Genomic DNA, 22,317 nt, shown 5'->3' with positions numbered 1-22,317 from the left:
CGCGAAATCAAAATTTACTATTACATTTATGATTACTCTCGTTCCGTTATTCATGCACCTTTCGTTTCTCTGTATTTCACCTCCGTGTGTCGCATATCATCGTGATCCCGTCCACGAGCTCGCACAGAATCGGGCACGAGTGATGTATTAATCCTACCTCATCTCCGCCACACGGTCGTTAAATTTAATTTGCGCCATTGTCGAATAGAACAAGCGTTTACACATATACGTTCGCGCGCGATTCGGTTTCCACGGAGGAAACGGGCCGTTCTCGGACGAACCTCTCTCGCGCTTAATCTTGGCGCAGGATCTTCGTGAGATATCTTAAGAGCACGGAATCAATTATCGCGACTTTCACCGCGTGGGCGCGCCGCATCTGGCGTGTCCGGCTCTCCCACGTACGACCACGTGTTCCTCTCGACAGTCCTCTCGCACGTGTATGCGTGCGCGCGCGCGAGAGAGAGAGGGACAGAGAGAGAAAGAGCGCGCGTACACGCACACACACATCAAGTGCCGACGATCGCTAGTACATACCGTAACGCGGAATTAACGACGACGACGACGACGACGACGACCGTTAACGGGCCTGAAAGGAATCCCAATGGAGGGAGAGACCCGTAGGTTGTTTCACCCGGGTCGCCCCCCACCGATAATCCGTGTATTCGCGCGGCGCACCTGAGTTTCCAGAGAAATGTTCGAGATCTGAAGGAGAATCGCAACCGAAGGAAGCTGAGAAAATTCGTTGGAGAGAAAAGAAATTTACGATCGAGCATTAACTGTAAATGTTGGACAAAAATCTCTGCATTTCCGGATTTTATACGCATGCAGCTTCGAAAGAAGTCTATATTGAATTATAATGTGGATACTGTTTTTAAAGTTATGTAGCGGACGGATAGTTTCGAGGATTCCGAAATAGGTTTGTCGTGTCTTGGTTACGGCTTCTGATGAGATAACCCACCGGGCATAATCTCATTGTTAGCGTGTTAGAGCGTAGGTGTTGTGTAACGACGATAGTTTACGTAATCCTCCCCCCGATACATGTATACCTTGGTCAAGTCGCACATGGGGATAATAAAAGAATATTCCGTTTCCGTAAGCGACGCGCAATTTGAACGATCGACCACGCAGTAAGAGCGCAACTTACTCACCTCTTGGCTCGGCTTTATACTAATTGATATTAGTGATAGATGACGAGTGAAAGGATGGACGAAGAATGGAAAGGCAAACTTACTACGGAAATAGGCAAACAAGAAGCTCGCGGCGTTTTCGGCTCGTTGTCGGCGATGACTGGCGAATTACGTGTGCGCGTGTACGTGTGCGTGTAGAGACACACCCGTGTAAACGAAAGGGCGTCTATAAGCAGTGATAGTTATTACGGTGTCGAGGATGATGACGAGGAATCCTTGCGGTCAACTTGGGGATTCACTCTCGTCGGCGGGATCTCCAACGTTAAACCTCTAATAACGATATCACATTACCGATCGCTTAACCGCGTGCAACCAAATTTTTTTTCCGCGTTTCTAAATACTTGTACAAGCGTTTTATATATTGTATTATCTCTGAAATAGATTCCGGACATGGGTAAAATAACGTGCAACATTTTTAGATCCCCTTTAGACGTTTATATTTTTAAAAACGCATGAGTAATACGTAGTTCAAAAAATGCAATATCGCATAGTGCCTTTCTCGAAACATTTAAAGGATGAAATCGCGCATCAGACATTTATATCGCGATATCGAAAAGGGAGAGATGCTGAAAATTCACTTATTCCTATCAATTGTCCTCGTTTGCATTTTTGCTCGTTTCTATTTTCATACTGGCAAGCGATTACGCTTTCATTGATCAAAAATCTTTTATTTAGAGGAAAAGATTGTATGACTAAGAATTCTCGCGTGCTCCTCTGATTTAATTTTTTTTTTTTTTATATATTTATATATAATATTTGCGTCAAATGCTTCGATTTTTAAAATAAATGTTAGATAGAAACACAAAATGTTGCGATCTCTCAAATTTTCACGCGCCTTCTTCCTGGATACTGCGTGCTAGGGAAGTTTCCTAGAGGATGCTAACTATACAAAGTTAGAACTTGCAAACGGATCGCGTCGTGACGGCGCTGAAATCTCGTTCGAATGTTAACGAAGTTAGCGCGAGGTGGGCCCGCGCAAAACGCATGCGTCATCGAGCGTAATGGCCGATTACGCTGGACGAGTGTCATCGTCGTATACCGAACGTTCAGCCCGATCGGACGGCTAGCCGTGACGATGACATCGCGGTGTTACGCGCACGGATCGTTGATTGAATTATACGCGATGCCCATAATCGAATGATCATTATGTCGAGTTAACGAGCTGCGTTAAAGGTACGGACGCGCTGTGTGCGTTTGTGTGAAAGGACGACGACGCCAGGGTATTGGACATCGATCCTTATTCTGCCGATCGGGAACGTCGGTCTCTCTATGAAAAAGGATTTCGGAGTGGCGTTAATTTCATCGAGTATATTTCATTTGATAAGGAAGACTCGCGTGACTAACTGTACGCGTCGCGCGTCTCGAATGTCTAATTTGTTACAGCGAGACGCGCAAAGATGGCCGCCGAGCCGGGGTCCAATTATAGCCGGAGCGCAAAGAGTTAATTAATTGGCGTTATTTACCAGAGACGGCGTACGATCCTTCTCCGCGCCGTCACGTTGCTTTCTTTCTGGCGCATCTTCCGTCGCGGTCTCCCTCTCTCCCCCTCGCTCTTCACCACCCACACAGGCGCGCGCGCGCGCGCGCGACTCGTCGCCGTCCCGTCTGTGTATCGCTCACATTCCGGCCCGCGCCACCCTTCCGCCCTCCCCTCCCTCGTGTCCATTAGAATATTAATGCGAATTGATGCACACGTGTCATTACCGTAATGAGTTGGTTGCTGCTGTCCATGAGTATACAAAGTGTCGTCTGAAAAGCAATCACGAAATTGCGGGTGTCTCCCCGGCGCCTCTTGCGCTCCTTTCCCTTTCCCTTCCCCAACTTTGTCTTCTCTATCCCCTTAGAGATACCGCGAGAGGCCACGAGAAGCTGTCGTTGCTCGGATCCACGTGCGTTTCAGATCAGACATTACTTAATGCGCGTCGTGAATTTTTAAAAAACGACTTGGATACATATATTTAGAAAATTGGATCATTTTAGAAATTAAACAGCAATGATTTTATATATATATACGAAAATATTTAAAATAGCGTCTTAGTCTCCCGAAGAAGAATCTTGAGCGATCGATGTGGTAAGTGAAATTTTTGCCGAGATAAATATTTTCTCGCGATCGAGAATATATAATGTCGAATATCTGAAATCTGAGAAAATTGAAGGGAAAAGGGTCCCGCTTTGTCCGTCTGAAATTTATGGCGATTGTTTCGACGGTTTATTTCAGGTAAAGATTATAAACAATAAATAATGCCGATTGTGCGTGACTTGACATTTACCGGGTTGTCCGCCCGTATGCGAGACCGGTCTCTGACACAGGTCCGGTTATGGGTCGGATAACATGATCCGAGGAGAAAATTGTCATTAAAAAGATTAATTTCCACAAATAGGTTTTATTAAAAATTAACTTGTTCACGTTGCGAAACGTTTCGTCGGCCTATTGTCTTTTTCCAATCGCTGTCATCGCATCAACAATCTTGTTTAAATTAATTACACACATACACGCATCTCATTGTTATAATTACTATTATAAAAATTAATTATAGATAAATTATTCTAACAAATATATCTTCCTTTATTTAACGATAAATTTTATTCTTACTTTTAAATATGGTTCTCTTACCATATACGGCAAAGTATAAAAACGAATCGTTAATGAATAAATAAATTATTATACCCGAGGCAATGCGCATTTTTGTCTCGATTGCGTTTCGTTTAAAGCATCGAAAATCCGTTGGGAAAAGTATCGTATTAATAAGTAAAGTTCATTTACCCAATCGTATATTATAGTCGGATCGATAAGTCGATGAACCGAGTAATTCACAAATGCTATCTATTAATACGCGAAACGACATTTTACAATGATGCGTAAAAACTTGTATTTAGTTATCGAAAATTTCATTTAAACATTACCGGTACTTAACTGCAGTTATTCTCGTAAACGTGAGTGGAAGAATTTTTCGTGCAAATAAAACCGTGTCGACGTTAGAGTTAACTTTATTAACCAATATTAATCTCGACGTTTATCGAGTGCGTATCATGCTTGAAAAGTCAAAGAATAAAGAGAACGATGTAGACTGAGAAAAATGGAAAGAGGGAGCAAGATAGAGAAAGTGAAAGAGAGAGAAGGGAAAGAGGGAAACGAAGGGCGAGAGGATGGTAGAAGGGACGGGGGGGGGGGTATGGCTTTCGATGAACATGGGAGCTATCGACGAAACGAGCTGTAAAGCGATCGTTAGAGAGCACAGGGACGGTACGTATATACGATCGTATCGGCAGCTAATGGACCTACAATTAACGTGGCGCGCATCTACGATTGGATCTCCGTCAAACGGCGATAAATTAAGTTAATTAGCTCGTTACACGTATCACCCGGCAGCTCTTGACGCGCTAGTCACGGTTTGACGAATGTGACGCTCGTTAATCGTCCGCTCCGCTTGTTGCCGATCTTCCCAGTGGACTTTGCGATCTCCGCTCGCGTCTTGTCGCCTGACGAAGGGTTGACTCTCCTCAACCGAGAGAGTATCGATCATTAGAAGCTTTTCAATTGTATCGCCACTCGAGTTTAGCGGACACGTCGAGAAACGATTGTTCGCGAATCGAATTATGCGCCTGTTGGAAAAATCTCGCTTCTCATCCCGTTTTAACGTAACTCTCTATATTCGTTGCTGTAACAATAATCGGCTCAACTCCGAGATGAAAGTGACATAAACAGCGGAAAGATTTCAGTCCCTTAGAAATACGTGTGCGTCTCGCATCCGAAGCGACGCACTTGCCGAACGGAAAATAGCGTATTAGCAGTGGCAGCTGCGTTGCAGCGCTTCGAATTGAATTGTTATTCGAGAAATGGGAGAGGGGAAGAAACCCTCGCGAAAATATCGCCTTGTTGCGAGAATAGAGCTAATCGTAGGAATTACCGCATCCCGTATATTGCCTGTATATTATATATTTTCCGAATAAAAACACGCAGTCGTGGTGTCTAATGTCTTCGAACCTGGCTTGAAAACTTGAGAGGGGAAAGCGGACAGTGCGTCAGCGTGTGTCGCGCTACTATCAGTTTATCAGATGCTGACGGCGGCTGCGACAGCTGTTACCCTGCGAGATATGGTAATTTTGCATGAAGATTGTAGAAGAAAGAGAGAGAGAGAGAAAGAGAATAATAAAATAGAAATAGGGCCTAATATATATATATATATATACATACAGGGTGTCCCCAATTTAAATGGCAAAACTTCAGGAGCGTTCTTCTGTTCCATTCGTTCTCTCTCTCTCTCTCTCTCATATATATATATACATATATACACACAAGCATCATTGGATGTATTTTCGCATTTAGAAAAAATAATTGACATAAATTGACACATAATTGATAAAAAGATAACTTTGTAAAAAATGTAAAGAAAAAAGACAAACGAGATAAGAATAAAAAGGAAGAATAAAAGATAATAAAGAAAGTAGAAGAATGAAGAAAGAATTTTACCATACGTTCCGGCGTGAAAGATTCGGTGAGAGGATTAAGTATAAAAATGTAAACAATGTAATAGTTGCATACAAGAGAAGGGAACTGTTGTGTGTATGTATGTGTCGCATAATGTAATATAAAATAAATTAAGCTAACTGCGAAGAGAGGAAAGGGAATACACGTATAGAGGCTGAAAATGGAGATGAGGGTTTATAGGGGTGGAATTTTCATCGGAAGAAAAAGTAAACGGGGACAAAGGAAACGATGTGTACAGGCTGTCGTTATTGGAAAGCAGAGAAACGAGCACTGAGACGGGTAATATCTGTCAAACACATTTTTTTTTTTTTTTTTTTTTTTTTTTTTTTTTTTTAGATTTATCACGCCCTCGTTTTCCCAAAAGCCAATTTAGTTTTTCAACTGTGGCGACTAATCGTTCGATTTTCAAGGGGGAAACACGCCCGCCATGTTCGCAGCATCTTTCGGATCGCTCGTAGAATTTCCGTGTAAAGAACATATTTTACATATTTTTAAATGAAAAGAAAAATTAGCCAGATGCGTTCGTCGTCAATTTAGATTCTTAAAGCGATAATTAATTTAGCGATATATGGTCACGCGGGGAAAAGAAAGATAAATTTTTTCTTACATCTACCTTTAATATTTTTATTCTCTCGCTGCTTGTCTAGTTTAAATGAGATGTGCAGGAGCGTACAAAAAGCGGCTTTATACATTTTTTAATTTATCTATTATATGTGTATCGGGCGTGCTCGCGAAACTTTCAAGAGAGTCATCGCGTCGTAATTTCTATATAATAGATCTTTTTAATATCGCAAACAAAGCGAACGTTGGCCATGTTTTATACTATTCCGTCGGATGCTAAAAAAGAGGGCGCTTAAAGGGAAGGGGAGGGGGGGAGGCTGTGTGTGTGTGCGAGGAGGGAAATAGGATGCGTTATGTGTTTAATGTCGTACGTCATCCTCACGAGCGAGTACGGTTTCAATCGCCGCAATTTCATACGCGGCTACGTTTACGCGCTGTGTGTTTGCGCTGGGTGTCTCGCCATAAATTTGCTCGGTGGATTCTACAGGGCTGAAGATCGTGTCTTTGGACGGAGGAGGGTCGTCCGTCCCGGGACGCTCCGATCGATTAAGTTACTTGTAAGCGACTCGATTTCTTCGGTATACTCTGTAGGAGCCCCCCCCGCTCGATCCGTTCTGTCTAGTCATTGATATTGATAACTTTGTGCTTTATAAGCGATTTAACACGAATAGAGATTATAAGGAAGAGAGAATGATAATTTTTAATTATGATTTTATCGCTGTTATATATACAATATTTTAAAATTTAATTCTAGCATTATTCAACCGCGCATATCATTCCTTTGTTTTCTCGTCTTTTCTCTTCGGTTACCCCTTTGATTAATAAATTCCAGCCTACAACGGCGAAACGCACACATTATCGGAATGAACGTCGTCGAGACTAAGAAACGAGCCTGTTTCTCGCAACTCGCAATATGGAGCTCGTATTTCATATCGTTAGGGGAGGGTGACAGGGTTGGTGGAAGAAGAGTAGAGGGAGTAGCGAGGCGACATCGTAGCGGTGCTGCAAATTTCATCCAATTACGCACTAAAATGCGCCGGGAGCCAATAACCGAATCATAATCCCTTAGTTTTACACGAAAGCGCGGGTCGCGTCGGGGCAACGAAAGGGAGAGAGACAAGGGGTGGATGGGACGAGGTGGGGGAGGAGAGTCATGGTTTGCTCGCCGAGGCGGCGCAACTTTACTACGCAAATTAAGGCAAAGTGGCAGTCGGTAATTTTATGTGCCCATCTCAGCTACTGATATTGAATTTCCTTAGTCGCTTAATCCGAATCTTTTGAGCGTGAGTAGAGGAGAAGGAACGGCGTGGGGGCGGTGGCGTGGCTGGCACCCTTGGTAGCTGCTGGCGGCGATCTCGCGAAATTGAAATCATTACTTTACGGGCGAATCGGGAGAAGTGGATATACCGGGTGGATCCTGACCGGGGATTTCCCAAAACACCCGCGCTCGCGCAAATTGTTTCGCGGTTTTTTTTTGTTTTTTTGTTTTTTTCCCTGCTACGAACAAGCGCGAGCCTTCGAAACTCGGACATATAGATCCGAGATTGGATTGGACGGATTTTTGAGATTCTCGACCGCAGCTGTTATAAAATTTCTCTATGGGAAATACGCGCACTCTTGTTCGCCATGTAATCGTTTCTTTCGGTTTTATAATCCGAAAGTTCGTGTGAAAATTGCGCGATAATAATGAGGGTAAATTAATTCTTAATTATCGCCAAACTTGTCCCTCTAATTAATTACGCATAAACAAAAATTAAAAGATATTACCATCTGCCAGAATCCTTGACGAAGCCGATTCCGAGATACCGTCGTTTCAGAAGGAATTATAATAATAAACCATCGGTGTCCTCTCCTCGGCGACGACGTCGCGGATCGATCGATTGCCGCGGTGCGATACACGCGCGTAATGAAAAAAGAGCATCCGGACGAATTGATCTAGCGGTGTGGGGAGGGAGGGGGGGGGGGGTCGATTCGGGGGCACAATACCGCAACTCGCATTCAATTGCGCCAAACAGCTTTCTTCGGTCCCGGCAATCTCCTCTTCGACACAATAAATTTATGGTTCCATTCAGGGCTCGGACACACATACGTGCATACATATACGCATATATGTGCGCGCGCAAACGCGCGCGCATTACAATAAGACCGCGGCCTGTTTAATAGAATAATTAAGGACCCTCGTACGGCAGCTGATGCCCAACGGGCGCGCGCGCACACGCGGTCGCGTATATGTATACGCGTATAGATGCGTGAGAATATAACGTATGTCAGCTCGCCCGGCCTGGCATTGTTGATTCGTAGGGTGAGCATTTTGTACAACGAGGTCAGAAAGGGAATTAATGCATTCATCCGAATTCCAAACGGAATTAATGCGCTCATCAGAAACACTGCGCCGGCGGCTGCGATTCTTAATTTACAGAAACGCGATCTTTTTTTTTTCGGTTCTTATTTTTTTTACTATCTCAAAGGATCCATCCGAATTTTTGACGGATTTATTAAAGAGCGAGAAAAAGTGTGCATACGCGATATACTTGGACTCGCGATATTGTGATGCGGTATATACACAGTTGAGATTATTACACGATAGCTGTTTTAAAAAAAAATAGCATTTCTATGTGATATAAATTTGAGCATTATATTTTGTTGAAATAGCGATAAATAATTGTGACCCGCGAGAGCGCAATATCGTCGCGCGCGCGCGTCGATAGAAATAATTATCGCGGCGCAACACGTGGCCGCGCAGATTATCGAAAAATCGGACGACTGCTTAATTGAGCGGGGCGCGCGCACGTTGTTCATTCGCCGTTGTACGGATGAAACAGTACGACGATTAGCGGTATCGCGAAACGATATTTTTCAGATGAATCCGGATAAGATTTTACTAATCGACAGCTCTGAATAATCCACCGCTATCTCGCGATATTTAAGACGCCGCGCCTGATCGTAGAAACGCAATGTAGGAAATATGATTTAATGCGAATTCTCCCTCGTCGTTCCAACCGACGGATTCATATTTGCGAGGAGCGAAGGAGTTGCCAGGGAAGTAGGAGGAATGGCGAGAAGAAATGTGGATAAGGAGATGCGGGAGGAGGTGCGGGGGTAGACGTTTTACAGCGGCATTTCGAATGGCGCTGCAAAATCGCCGTGCAATTTTCTATATCCGCGGGAGAATCCAGCCGCGAGCGGGGGAAAGTATTGTATATACACGGCGTTCTTCTGCGTGGCCACGTGATTGGTCGTAAACGCGCCAAAAATATGCGCCGATTGGCCGGCCGGCCGTCCGGCTTTAACTTTATGGTAGCGCCGGTATACCGGTCGGGTTTTATGGTTAATTTTTGCAATTTTGTAATTGCTTCGCAGCCCTGTGCTGCGAACGAGCGCTTTTCCCTTCCTTCTTCTCTCCCTCCGTCTCGTCTTTTCTGTCCCACGTCTGTGTTATCCCCGGTCTTGCTGATCAGCTGATCAGAGCGAAAACTCGCTCCTCGCGATAAACATTTAGCTCAACGTTTTCTCAAAGAAATATTTATGTGTATTATCCATTTGTATGATACCGATCGTGTGATACGCATAATAATATCTTTCACGTTATAGCTCTACTATACACATACACATACATAAATACACATAGCGCTTGTGAGAACATTTGTCAAGGTTGTAGGAGATTGTTAGTTGGATTGAGCAATATTTCGATAAATTCAGGGATATCGAAGGGGTAGAGAAAATATTGAAATATCGAAGCGACAGATCGAGATACTTGGATAAAGTATTGTATATCGTTAGCGCGGGTGTGTGAGGCGCGCGTGAGCGTCGCGGAGCGCACCGAGACCGCAAATAACTGTTTCCGTTGGAATCCTGCGGCCTGCACCTTGCCATCGGCCGCGCGATATCAACGCCTTGACGCCGCCGTATTTAAAGCGTATTACGAGGCGAGGCCGTCTCGAGTGGGTCATCGATCTTCGGCGTGCAACTTTTCGCTCTCCCTCGTGATCGCGATAAGCTTCGCGCCGAGTTCGCTGATAATCACGACCGCGATACGATACGACGTAACGCAGGCCGAAGAAGCGAATATTCGCTCGAGCGCGTCAAATCGAAATGCATCGTTCGAGGACACTCGGATGGGTGATCTGTTCCTGTCAGCGTATAATTTTCTAAAATGTCTTTACATCGTTGAAGAATCGTTCGAAACGTGGCACCCTGTGGTCGCGTCACTCGTCATCTGTAGTAGCGAGCCACCGTGTCGGTGGGCGACCGATGGCGGCGGCTGTACACACCTTCCTTCCGGCCTTCCTTTCCCAGGAAGTGGAGTCAAGTGAACCCGCCACCACCACCACCACCACCACCACTACCACCACTGCCGCCACCGCCGGAAACTCCGCTAATGACTAAACTTGCTAATTTCGGCCAATTAGGCTTCCAACGCTCCCACCACGCCCGTCCCGTTTTCGACGTTTCCTGATCTCCGCCTGCTCGACTGCCTTGTCTAATGCTCGCCGCACTTACCTTGACCGATAGACGCTAATTTTATTGCGCACTGCGGCTCGCATATTACTCCCGTAGCACAGCCCCATTTGCAGCAGGTTGGAGGATTACAAACCTCAAAATGGCAACGTTATCTTACCGTGTATTTTAAGTAATGATCTATAAAATTTGCACATCAGAAAAATGACAGGACGTCTGCTCGCATTTTAATTTATGGTCATTGTATACTCGTTTGGTTGTCTAAGGCTACTTATCCATGAGATCAATTTAAAAAATTACTCCATACGTTTCCGGAGGAACATAAGTATATCACATACACGTAGGGACTTAAATAGAAACTACAACAGTGTATTATTGGTGGCGATACTGGGTTCGACTCTCGACGGTCCCCATAAATATCTGACGTTGGCAGTTCGTTACTTTGTGCCACGTGAGTTTCAAACCGACCATAATGCCCGATATTCCTCGGTGAAACATTCTACCGACTAACAATCGTAGCTGTCAATTTGTTTTCTTTTTTCTACTTAATTTCAAGGAGTATATAAAATGCATACGTGCGTGTAAACGCACACATATAATTGTACTATTTATCTCGTTAACAATAATTTTGCCCAAGCGGGATATTCATAAATCTAAATTTAGCTTCGATTTAAGATCATAATTTTTTTTTTTTTTTATTACATTTTAGGAAGGAAATTTTTGTTACTCAAGAACGTAAAAAGTAATGGACGTAAAAATTTTTGTAAAGTTAACAAACCAAGTCCGGCTTTTAAAGATCTCTAAGAAGAGGCAAACGACAACTTGGCGCTCGAATTGTTCCGATTTGAAATTTCTAAGGATTGCAAACAAATTCAGCGAGCATGGCGGGCCAATACATGGAAGAAAGCCGCTTTCTTCCTTCGTCTGGATTCCTCGGTAATTGCGTGCCACGATCCCTCGTTGTTGTTCCTCTCTTCGTCCGCCTGTTTCATTGGTCCGAGGAGGAGATCGCACACACGCGCGCGCGCCTTTTCATTTGTGCTCCCTCCTAGAATACACTTATAATAGGTGAACCGTGCGTGGCAAACAGGGAAGAGGCTGCCGCGACGTGCCTAATCACTATAATCGTCCTCGCCAATAATTAGATTATTTTCAGTGTCTTCCGGCGCTGTCCTTCTCTCACCGGTGATTACCTGGCTGAACTTATCATTACATCCCCCTCCCCTCCCCCACATCGATCCCCTACTCGCCTCGGGCGTGTCCTAAGGGAATGACCATGTTTTTTTGTGCGAGACTAGGATAACAATCTAAGACATTTGATATTTTCTCAAAAAGCGAGATTAAAACATTGTAAGTTACTCTATAAGTTTTGTAAATTTATTATTACAGAAAATAGAAATAGAAAGAGAGATAGAGAGAGAGAGAGAGAGAATAGAGAAGTTATGTTATTTCATCGGTATAAAATAATATATATGAGAAAATTGTATTATAGATCTTTATTTGAAGAAAGTCACGGCTGGACACTAATTAAATGAATTAATTAAGCTGTAAATTTGTAATAAATTATCAAGAATTCTAGACACAAATTTCTCTCGACATTCTAGCCATAACGAAGTGGTGGTCGTAATTTTCTCCCCGACATCAATTGATTCCGACGCACTTCCAGAATACGTTTCGGTATTTGTGAGTTCGTAACGTTATCTATTATCATGTCATTAGAGTTTAATTTATCATTTGATTTTATTAATAGTCAGAGTCCAAGAAATATTGTATTTAAGCTCAATATCGGATGCGATGTAAAAGGCGAGAGAAAAAAATGGAAAAAGAAAAAAAAATTTTTTTTCTCCACAGGAAGGAGGAGATTGGATGCTCTTCCTTCTTTGACAATTTAACTTTTCTCAGCTATTATTATAAATCACTGCGTATCGCTTTATATTTTATATTAATTGACAAAAAATTAATTTTATTAAACGTAATCGATACACTCGATTCACGTTCGAAATAAAAAAAGGAGATGTTGCAAGCGTCCTTGAAACGTTTGAAGCGCAAGCCGCCGTCAAGGGATTCGCGTTTCATTCACCGGAATGTAACGTTCCTCCCCTGTCAGCTGAGGACCGGCCATTAATCCTTAGGCTGAGACTTTCTTTCCGTTCGCTGTCGTACGGAACGGGGCGTCCTCGTTATCGGCGCTTATCGCTAATAAGATCGCTGGACCGCTCGTTATCGTCGTCGTCGCACTCGCCCTGTCCTCATTTTCGTACGATTGCGATCGTTAATTATCCCTATCACAGCCGATCGCCCTCCTCTCCTCTTTTGCCTTTGTTCCCCCTTTTCTTCTCCACCCACGCGCTTTCGTCCTTCTCCTCGTCATTATCATTCCGGTAATTACCGGTGTATTCCCTCGTTATCATCTTGTTATCGTTCGGCTATCGCGCTTCCGCGAGGAGGAGCGAGAGTGTCTCCGGAGAGGTCAGGCCTCGTAAACGGCGTGGGAGCGCGCTGATAACGGGCGAATCGAGAGCATCGGTCTGTGCTTGAAATTAAATCGACGCGCCAATTGATTTTAACTGATCTGGTATATAATCGGTGTTGTCATCAATCGGAGCTGTACTTTATCTATACACGTAACTATCGCACGCCTTGATTTACATCGCGTTCGATGAATTACCCATGATTATATTGTACATTATTACTCGATACTACGATAATCGATGATAATCGAAATCGCTGGTAGATTCATGAACTATAAGCGTCGACGCGACACGCGCGAAACTTAAGTAACCATATTAAGAAGAAGCGGACGTACATACAGAAACGCGGAGCAAGCGAGTCAGTAAGGGCAGCATTAATGCATCGGAGATTTATGTGGTAACGGCGAGGATGAAATTCCATCGCGGTAGGTGCTCGTATAAGTGGCACACGCTGCTCGCTGGCGGTGGCGCGAGAGTTATGCTTGCCCATACTGATATCCACTATAAACTCTCCCCTCCTGACCCACCCCCGCTGTCTGCCTTCTCCGCGCGTTCTCCTACGCTCCCTCTCTCTTTCTCCCTTTCTCTTTTCCTTTCTCCCTCCACCACGGCATACTTAATTAAATACGTATTAAGAGCCTGAGTGTGTTCCAATGTACCGATGTGCGCTTGCATCGTGGAATAATATATGCTTGAGCGCGCGCGCGCGCGCGCGCTAATTACTTTCTCCCACCGAGGGTCGCGCACACCGATATTTTTACTTTCCCTGCGGAACAATGGGACTGTATTTATCGAAACAAGGCGCACGAGACTCTCGCGCGTTCTCTCTCTCGAAAGAATTTTTCAATATTATATTGTATTCGCGAATGCGAATTTATTATCGATTATTGTTATAAAAAACATCCTTTTATTATTTATTAATCATTATGCGCGTGTATATGCGCGAATTGATTAATTTTACTGAAAAGAGCTGCTAAGGCCTAAGAATTCGGGGAAGAATTCCGTAAGATCTTTGGTCGCTCTTAAAATCGGCCGAATAAAGGACGCTCGTTACTTTTGTCCCGAGGAAGAAAAAGATAAAAGTTTCGAATGGAAGGTTGATCGGCACCCGCCGAGTTACCGGGATCATTATTGTTAATTAAGGTAGGCGTGTCCCGCGGATCACACTTGTCAGTTCCACGGTTTCCATAATAAGTCGGGTTTCGTGAATTTTAATGTACCTTTTAAGTTAACAGAATTTTTTTCCGTTTCCCTTTGAATTCCACGACTTTCGTATTGCGCTATAAACAGCCACGTGGATAAGATTTTTTAAATATATACGTAGCGAGAATAATATATTTTATATAGCATTAATTATTATATAATAATTATATGAAAAATTCTCCTCAATTAATAAATGATTACCGAAAAGAATAATCGATGTCTGGATCTATTACATTTGTTGATTTAACACGATAACGATTGTAAGATTTAAACACTGTTATTTTTATTATATAAAATTTAAATCGATCGACTTAAAAAAGACACTTTTCTTTTATTGTTACAGGTTTCCTCAAAGTACCGGAAGAGAAACGCCGCTGCCGGAATTCAATAGAGCGCCGTAAAGCTCTTCCCTTGTCTATTTCGCCGTTGGAAACCGTCGGTGGGCTCTCCGAGCCCACCCTCTCATCGGTCAAACTGGCGAGCGCGTTAACCGCTGGCATGAACCCCCACCATCCGGGCCATTCCGCAGCCTACCCTCACCATCCCTCGCTCTCGAGCAGTCCGCATCATCCGGGGCCCGGCGGGCCGCATCACGCATACGGAACTGGTGGAAGGGGAAGCGGCAGCGGCGGTAGCGGCGGCACGACGACCACCCCCGACCTGCCCAGCCCGCATTCACCCCCGCATGCCGGCGGTGCCGGCGATCCCGCTACCCCCTATGGCGCCCTGCAGCCCGGACAGGGCATGGGCAGCAACGGGCATCATCATGGTGGCGGCGGCATGATGCCGGATCATCCGCATCACCCCGGACACCCCCATCCGCATATGCCGGGACACCCCGCGTATCCACCAGTTAACCACAATAACAACTGCACGCTCAAGGTGAGTATCAGATTTTTGAAAAAAACCTGCGTAAAATTTTATACGATTATTTGCGTCTCTTCGCGAGAAACGTAATTTTAAATATTTTCTACATTGTATTTTATATCATACGGGAACCTGAAATTCAATATCTCGTGCGATGAAGCGAAGCGGGTACAGGTAGTTCCAAAGACGCGGCGGAGAGTCCCTAAGGCCCCGTCGCAAAGGACCCAAGAACGGCGTAACGTTAGGATCACAGGCTACGATTCGGCAGATATTGTCTGTCCGTCCGACCCTCGCTTACCCCGCTATTGACAAACGTAACAATGTAGGCATTTATGATGGAGAAATATAATTGAATAGGGGCGGAGGGGAGTTTGCGCGCGCGCGCGCGCGCGGTTTCCTCTTGTAGCTTTTCTGCTTGTTGCTTTATATATCTGCTGCCCTTTCTCTTTCTCTCTCTCCTTCTTTCTCTCGTCTCCCCTACACAAGATTCTGTCTCTTCCTGTGACTGTACGTTGCTTCTTCAATTCTTATTCTTTATTCGTCTCTCTTTCTATGCTGACTGTACTCTCTCTTCCGGTTTCCACTTGAATATCCAAAAACGTTTACATCTGTTGCTGTAATTTGTGAATTTTTTTTAGTACTTTTAATTTTCCACTAATTAACGCTGTCTAGCATGAAAATTTCTCATTTGTCTAAAATTTTCGTGTCATTATCATTGATTATTGTTCATTAATTCTTTGGATATAAACATCACAAAGTTTGATATTTATTATCCGAATTTGAGGAATTATGATTTATCTCTTCTTTTGCGGAAAAAATAATTAAATAAAATCGTAGGATTCTACTTTGACTACGGTTGTTTAAGAAGACGATAATAAAGGCTTGAATTTTAAAGAAATTATTTTTTTCTTTTTACATATCTAAGGAATATATATATATATAATGCGAGAGAAAAATTATCAAAAATAACGTTATTATATCGATTTTGAGAATCAAAATTTTTCTTTTCATACATTATAAAATTCTTGATTTTTTAAATTTCACAACTACTTCAAATTCTAAAATTTGTATCCGCGCACTATTGGTTGCTCAAATTATTATTCTTAAATATTGTATTTATTATTATTTAATTTTTTTGAGATTTGGACAATTATAGATATTTTAATTCTGTTTCAATTCGAAGAATATACTATATTAGAAAATATAATTGGATTTTTTTTTTTTTAATAATCTATTGTCGAGCATTCTCGAATTTTTTTCCATTCAGTTGTTATAATTTCTCTATCTTTGTTTTAGATCTCACTTTTTAAAATTCTTTTTTTTTTTTTTTTTTCATCGCGCTGTTTTCTCTTTCTCTACTGAATCTTATTCTTTTTCTCTTCTGAGTCTGTATTTCTTTGTATCTATATTTTTTTGACACTCTTCTTTTTATTTTTCTCTACAAATCTCTATGTTCTTGCCTCTCTTGGTCTTTACGTCTTCTCCTTCTGTATTTTCTATTCACGTTGTTTCCGATTCTCGCGTCTCTCTGTTTTTCTATGTCTCCGACTTTACGTCTCCTTTGAATTTTTAATTCATCCATTCTGCAATTTCTTGTTTCTCTCTACTTCCTATCTTTTCTCTTTTTTTCTCATTTTCTTTTACAATTTTTTTTTCCTTTTTCCATAACGTTTTTCTCGTCTTATTTTGTTATTTTTTTTTGTATCTTGCATGCGTTAGATTTTCGATTTTTTCAATCATTGTAATACATAAGGTATCCGAAAATCTGCCGCAACTTTCGCTTTATACAACTTTGTAAGACTCGGGCACTTAGGGAGCCTGTCCCAGAATATACCCCTCTTACACCTCCACCTCTCTCCTTGTCTCTGTTCCATTCTCTTTTTCTCTCAACCGCTGCTATGGAAAAGACCCCCTTCCTCTTTCTCTCCCCTTCTCTGCCGCCCGAGTCTCTCTCTCTCTCTCTCTCTCTCTCTCTCTCTCTCTCTCTCTCTCTCTCTCTCTCTCTTACACACAACACACGGTCCTCCGTTCACCTCCCCTCCCGGTCCACTTGATTCCCCCCTCCCCCTCGCTTCGTTGTTCCCTCTTACCATCTTTATCTAGCATTCTCTCTCAACGTTGGTTGGGTCCTTTCTAGGCTTGCCTTTTTATCCTCCCCACTCGAGCCAAGGTACCTGAACCCGCAGGCCCGCAAGGCATTCGGGGGCCCGCAGCACCAGTCAGTTGGGTCCTGTCCGCGCTCCGCTCCGCTTCGTTTCGTTTCGTTTCGTTTCGTTTCGTTTCGCTCTCTCTCGCTTCCTTTTTGCGCGCGCGTCCATGACTGCATCGCGCAAGGGAACGCGTCGCCGAAAGCGGCGAGTTTCGTGAAGATTTCGCTCGTTGCTCGTGATCGTGGCGCATCGTCATTGGTCCCAAAAAATTCACCACAGAGCATCCTGGATCTTTGAAATCTCGTCGATCGCGGGTGGGGGGAAAGTGAGTGTACCGCGACGGGAACTTTTTGTTGTTCGAGGCCGCGAGTGATATCCATCGGCCGGAGTGAATCCGTGCGGCCCAGGATCGGGATTTTTCCTCCTTTTTTTTTTTCCTTTCTTCTTTTTCCCTTCTTTTCTTCTTCGTACTTCGTGTGCGTTCGAGTGAGTGTATCATGGAAGTCCAATACCCGTATCACTACAATACAATCGCGCGGATGGATAAATGGTTTTCCGCTAATATCAAAACAGAGATCAAAGTAAGCATAATCGGGGGGGGGGGGGGGCGGACGAGGGGGAGAATTTTTGCGGGAAACATATTTTTTTGGAGTGTACGATCCTTAACGCGACATATAAACGTATCCGTGGCATAAGTCGAATGCGTATTCGTGTGCGTGTCCAAACTGATACAATACATTGTCATTGTGATTTTCAAGTTGATAATAAGAATATCTAGAAATAAGTTTCTAATTACGTGAAGTTTTTGAACCAATACCAATAGAAGTCTATTCGCTCCAACAATAACGCATTTGTCTTGTATTATTTATCAAATCGATGGTTCGGATTTTTTAATTGTCCAACAATTTTTTTTTTTTTTTTTAACTTATATAAATAATACAAACGAAACAACTACTTTCACGCACATTGCTATAGATTTTTCTCATTTTCTCCATAGTTATGTTTTTATCTAAATGTAAATAAAGAGAAATCGCCGAATGTGAGCCTGTTGCCGTTGTTGTTTTGCCGATTTAATGATAAACTGAGGCAATATAATACAATATTGAGCAAGATTGTTCAAAGTGAAATTAGTGAGTAAGTTGTAAATCCCGCGAGTGAAGAGTTACGTTCGCCTATGTTCGTGTGTTTGCATAATCACGAGTAAGCATTCATAATAAGCGCGCACTTAAGACGTCGTAATGATTTAGTGCCCGTTAATGACTTTCTGTTTCGCATTAATTACCACGATGCATGAATTTCTACTTATAATGGGGTAGGAATGATTTCAAAGACATGTCGCAACTCCTCGTACGCGCCTTTAAAAATATTTCTTATCATCGTCGCGTCTTTATCGTAAACTCGTGTTTGAATTTCATAATCGATCATTTTCTTCCTATTGTCTCGAATCGAGAGGACGTACGCTAATAATTTCGATCGATATAAATCGGTCTAGTCTGGTCATTTATAAATTTAGCGATTACGGTGTACATTCGCCGCCTGACAGCTGACAAAACGAAAATGTTGCATTGTAGCAAGAAGGTGGTCCGAGCGGGTCAACAGGCCTTCGGCACTGCGCCGGCTGCGGTGTACAAATAGTGGAAAGATGGCTGTTGCTAGCGATGGATCAGTACTGGCACATTGGCTGCCTCAAGTGCACGTATTGCCAAGTTGTATTGGGGGAAATCGGCCAGTCCTGCTACACCAAAAGCGGCATGATTCTCTGCAAGACCGACTACAGACGGTAAGTCTCTACCCCGGGTCTTATTCGTCCTGTCTTGCGCGTTAAATATACCGACATCCGTCACATGATTAATAGAAAATTCTTTAAAAGATTTGTTTCAAATAAAAAAAAAAAAAAAATTCTCTTTCGGCTGTATATAAGAAGGGTTCTCGGTATTTAGACGACACTACGTAAACACCGGAACGCAACCTTCTTCGGCGTATCGCCGCTTATCGCGTTGAAGAGCCGATAACGATGGTCACTCATGAATAAGCTAGAAATTATCGCTTCCATTAAATTAGGTACTACGTCGCGCACGGCATCGAATAATTCCGTTCTGCCAGCGCAAGCGCCGACACCGCGCGGCCAACAGAATTGGCGCCGTCTAATTTCTTGAAACTAATAACGATTACGACCAACGATTTCGTTATTAATAATAAACACTGTTATTGTGCCGGGTCATTGCAACTAATTTATCGTGGTACTTGCCGCGCGTTCAGTTTATACCGCGCCGGGATTCCTGGGAGCCAATATCGTGTAATCAACATTCCTCTCGTGCAAAATAGCCGCGGATTAGGATGTCGCTGTTTTACGTCATATCTTGTAATTATACTTGCCTTCCTTTTTCGATAGCTTCGGCCGATTATTACTCATCGTACTGTTGAAATACGTCAGACAATACGTTGACTAAAATTCGGAGAGATTTATGTGAGAAAATTTCTCGAAATTCAAGATTTCGTGTAATTTAAATAATCGGAAAATTAAGATTAATTCAGAGAGATGGGAATGTAAAAGATTAAGATATCGAAAATACGATAAGATAAATAGAAATTTATAACAATACGGAAAATAAAATGGACAAGTTCTAGTAATGTAGATTTTATGAATGCGAATAATCTGGAAAAGACGCCGGGGGGGGGGGGGGGAAATGAAATTAGTATTTTAAATATTTTTAACGATGTTTTTTCGATACTTGCATTCTGTCGGATCGTTACGATTCCATTATACTCGACGCATTATGTACATCTCTCGCCAATCGTTTATCAATGAATGAATGAAAACTTTGCCATTGCCGCGCCACCGATGAATACGCACCCTAATCGGCGTAGCCGTTCCAAATTTAGAGGATTCTCGAGGTCAGAGCGCAATTTAATGAGAAACAGACGCTCAACTTAGTTAGTCGTCCCCCCTCCCCCCCCCCCCCCGAAATAGATCGGCACAACCTGGCCGGGCCGTACGTACCGGGGGTAATGGAACTGTCAGTCTTTTTTTTTCTTTTCTTTTTTCTTCTTTTTTTACTCATCAACCGGTTATATCCGCACGAGGAGCGACATTTCTTGCATTTTACGTTGCAGTTGAACACTCTTCTCAAGTTGTGTTTGTATATACGTTTCATAATAGTATAATACCGCAGGTAGAAAAACATTATTATGTAATACGAGAAGACTAAAAGTAAAAGGTAGGCATTGATATAGACATGAACAGCAGGTAGTTTTGCGGATTGATCACATCGATCGCTACGCTAACATTAGTATCTCAATCTCACCGATCCTTTCCTTATCGCCCGATTGTCCATTACTCGACCATAGTACACGTACGTTCTAATCTGTTGGCATAGGCGAGCGATTTAGTCCGGCCTAGTATCAATATTTGACTACGAGACGCCCTCCGTTCTCGGGATGAGTCTAACATCGTCTATTCCGATGCCCACCGGTTTGCTTTCATCAATTTTATCAAAAAATCAAAGATAGATTTTTTTTCTTTTTTTTTCCCTTTTGAAATTTATTCATTTGGAACTAATAATTAAAAATAAGAAATGGAAGACATATCAAAACGTGAGAGAATATGAAGTACGAGGATAAATTGAAGAAATTTATAAACAGAACGCTCTCTTTCTCTCACGCACGCACACACACACACACACACACATACAAATATGATATATACTCTCAATCTTATATTTATTAAAAATTACAATTGACAGCCGATCTTAATTAAGAAATCGGCATTTGAGAGGATGTATACATATATGCATCGGACTCGCTTATGATCCTCGCTTGAGGCAACAATGGCACGCTCTTGCGGAACATTCAGTACGTCATATCACGCTAAGCGCTTTATACCCCTCTGCGTAGCTTTACAATCAAACTACTGTCGGAATTGAAACCAACTCGGTTGTCTCGAAACGGGCACCATCGGTGTCTCGTGTACGAGAGACTGCGACTGCTTCGTCGAAAAGAGAAACGACGGGGATATATGAGCGCGAGCCGAATGGATAGACAGATGGATGGAGTGGATAGCGCGCGCGGTGCGATTCGGAAAGATAGCGGGGAGGTTGAGGAGAGGCGAGATAGAAGGGATGGCGGTTCGTTTCTTTTGGATTCAAGGAATGTTTCAATCAGTTTGATTGAAGGGCTGAGCCACGGCAAGAGGGTAAACTCGATTTACAGCCGTGTAGGAGGGATGGCGCGGTGGACCAGGACGGAACGGAAGGAGAAAGAGAGAGAGAGAGATAGAGAAGGGAGAGTGCAGAGGGGTGGATGGTGGGTGCCACAATCACCGAGATGCGTCCAATCACCCCCAGCCCCCGACGCCATCGGGTTTCGGGCGTACGGACGAGGGCTCGAAGGGATCGAGGAAAAGGGAGATGACAGAGAGAGAGAGAGAGAGAGAGAGAGAGAGAGAGAGAGAGTGCGGCCAATCATCGCTCGGCTTTCCGCTGGAGCGACGTCGTCTCGTGATGCTGGTTTGTCCTAGATGTGCAATCAGACGGCTTCCAGCCCTCTAGCTTGCTCCGCTGGCTCCTTCTCCCTCCATCTTTCTGGCCGAATACCAAATTCCAGCAATTTGGTAGGTAGGTACTTTGTTGAATCAACATGATTGGGCTTGACGGAGCTCGGCGACGCGCCATGCCGCGTAGTGCCGCGACGAGCGACGGCGACGAGCCGCCGAGACGAGGACAAACCGATGAACCGTCGAACGGCAAGACGGATAGACGGACGACTGCCTTTGCAATCTTTTTCAGAACGGACAATGTTTTAATAATTTCGCGATTGAATCTCATTTTTTATTTTCAATCGATCGAGAATTTAATTTCAGCCCAAAATAGTCTTTACGATAGTAGATAGAATGATGAATAATTGACAAGTACTCTGCGTTGATACCACTGCTT

General features: G+C 43.3%; 1 protein-coding gene across 2 annotated transcripts in view; it reads left to right on the top strand.

Moving 5' to 3' along the window:
• The window catches only part of LOC138936956 (uncharacterized), an 86,797-nt gene that overhangs the window by 52,493 nt on the left and 11,987 nt on the right, over window positions 1-22,317 (top strand). For both annotated transcript variants that reach the window (XM_070302769.1, XM_070302770.1), the window contains exons 2-3: window positions 14,713-15,251; window positions 18,958-19,166. In XM_070302769.1, coding sequence (XP_070158870.1) covers window positions 14,713-15,251; window positions 18,958-19,166 — 748 coding nt within the window. The remainder of the gene's footprint in view (window positions 1-14,712; window positions 15,252-18,957; window positions 19,167-22,317) is intronic.

This window comes from Polyergus mexicanus, unplaced genomic scaffold, assembly GCF_030449975.1.
Source record: "Polyergus mexicanus isolate NDT 795.1 unplaced genomic scaffold, iyPolMexi1.0 SCAF_10, whole genome shotgun sequence".
NCBI classification, from domain to species: Eukaryota; Metazoa; Arthropoda; class Insecta; order Hymenoptera; family Formicidae; genus Polyergus; species Polyergus mexicanus.
This window is presented reverse-complemented; position numbering and strand designations above follow the sequence as displayed.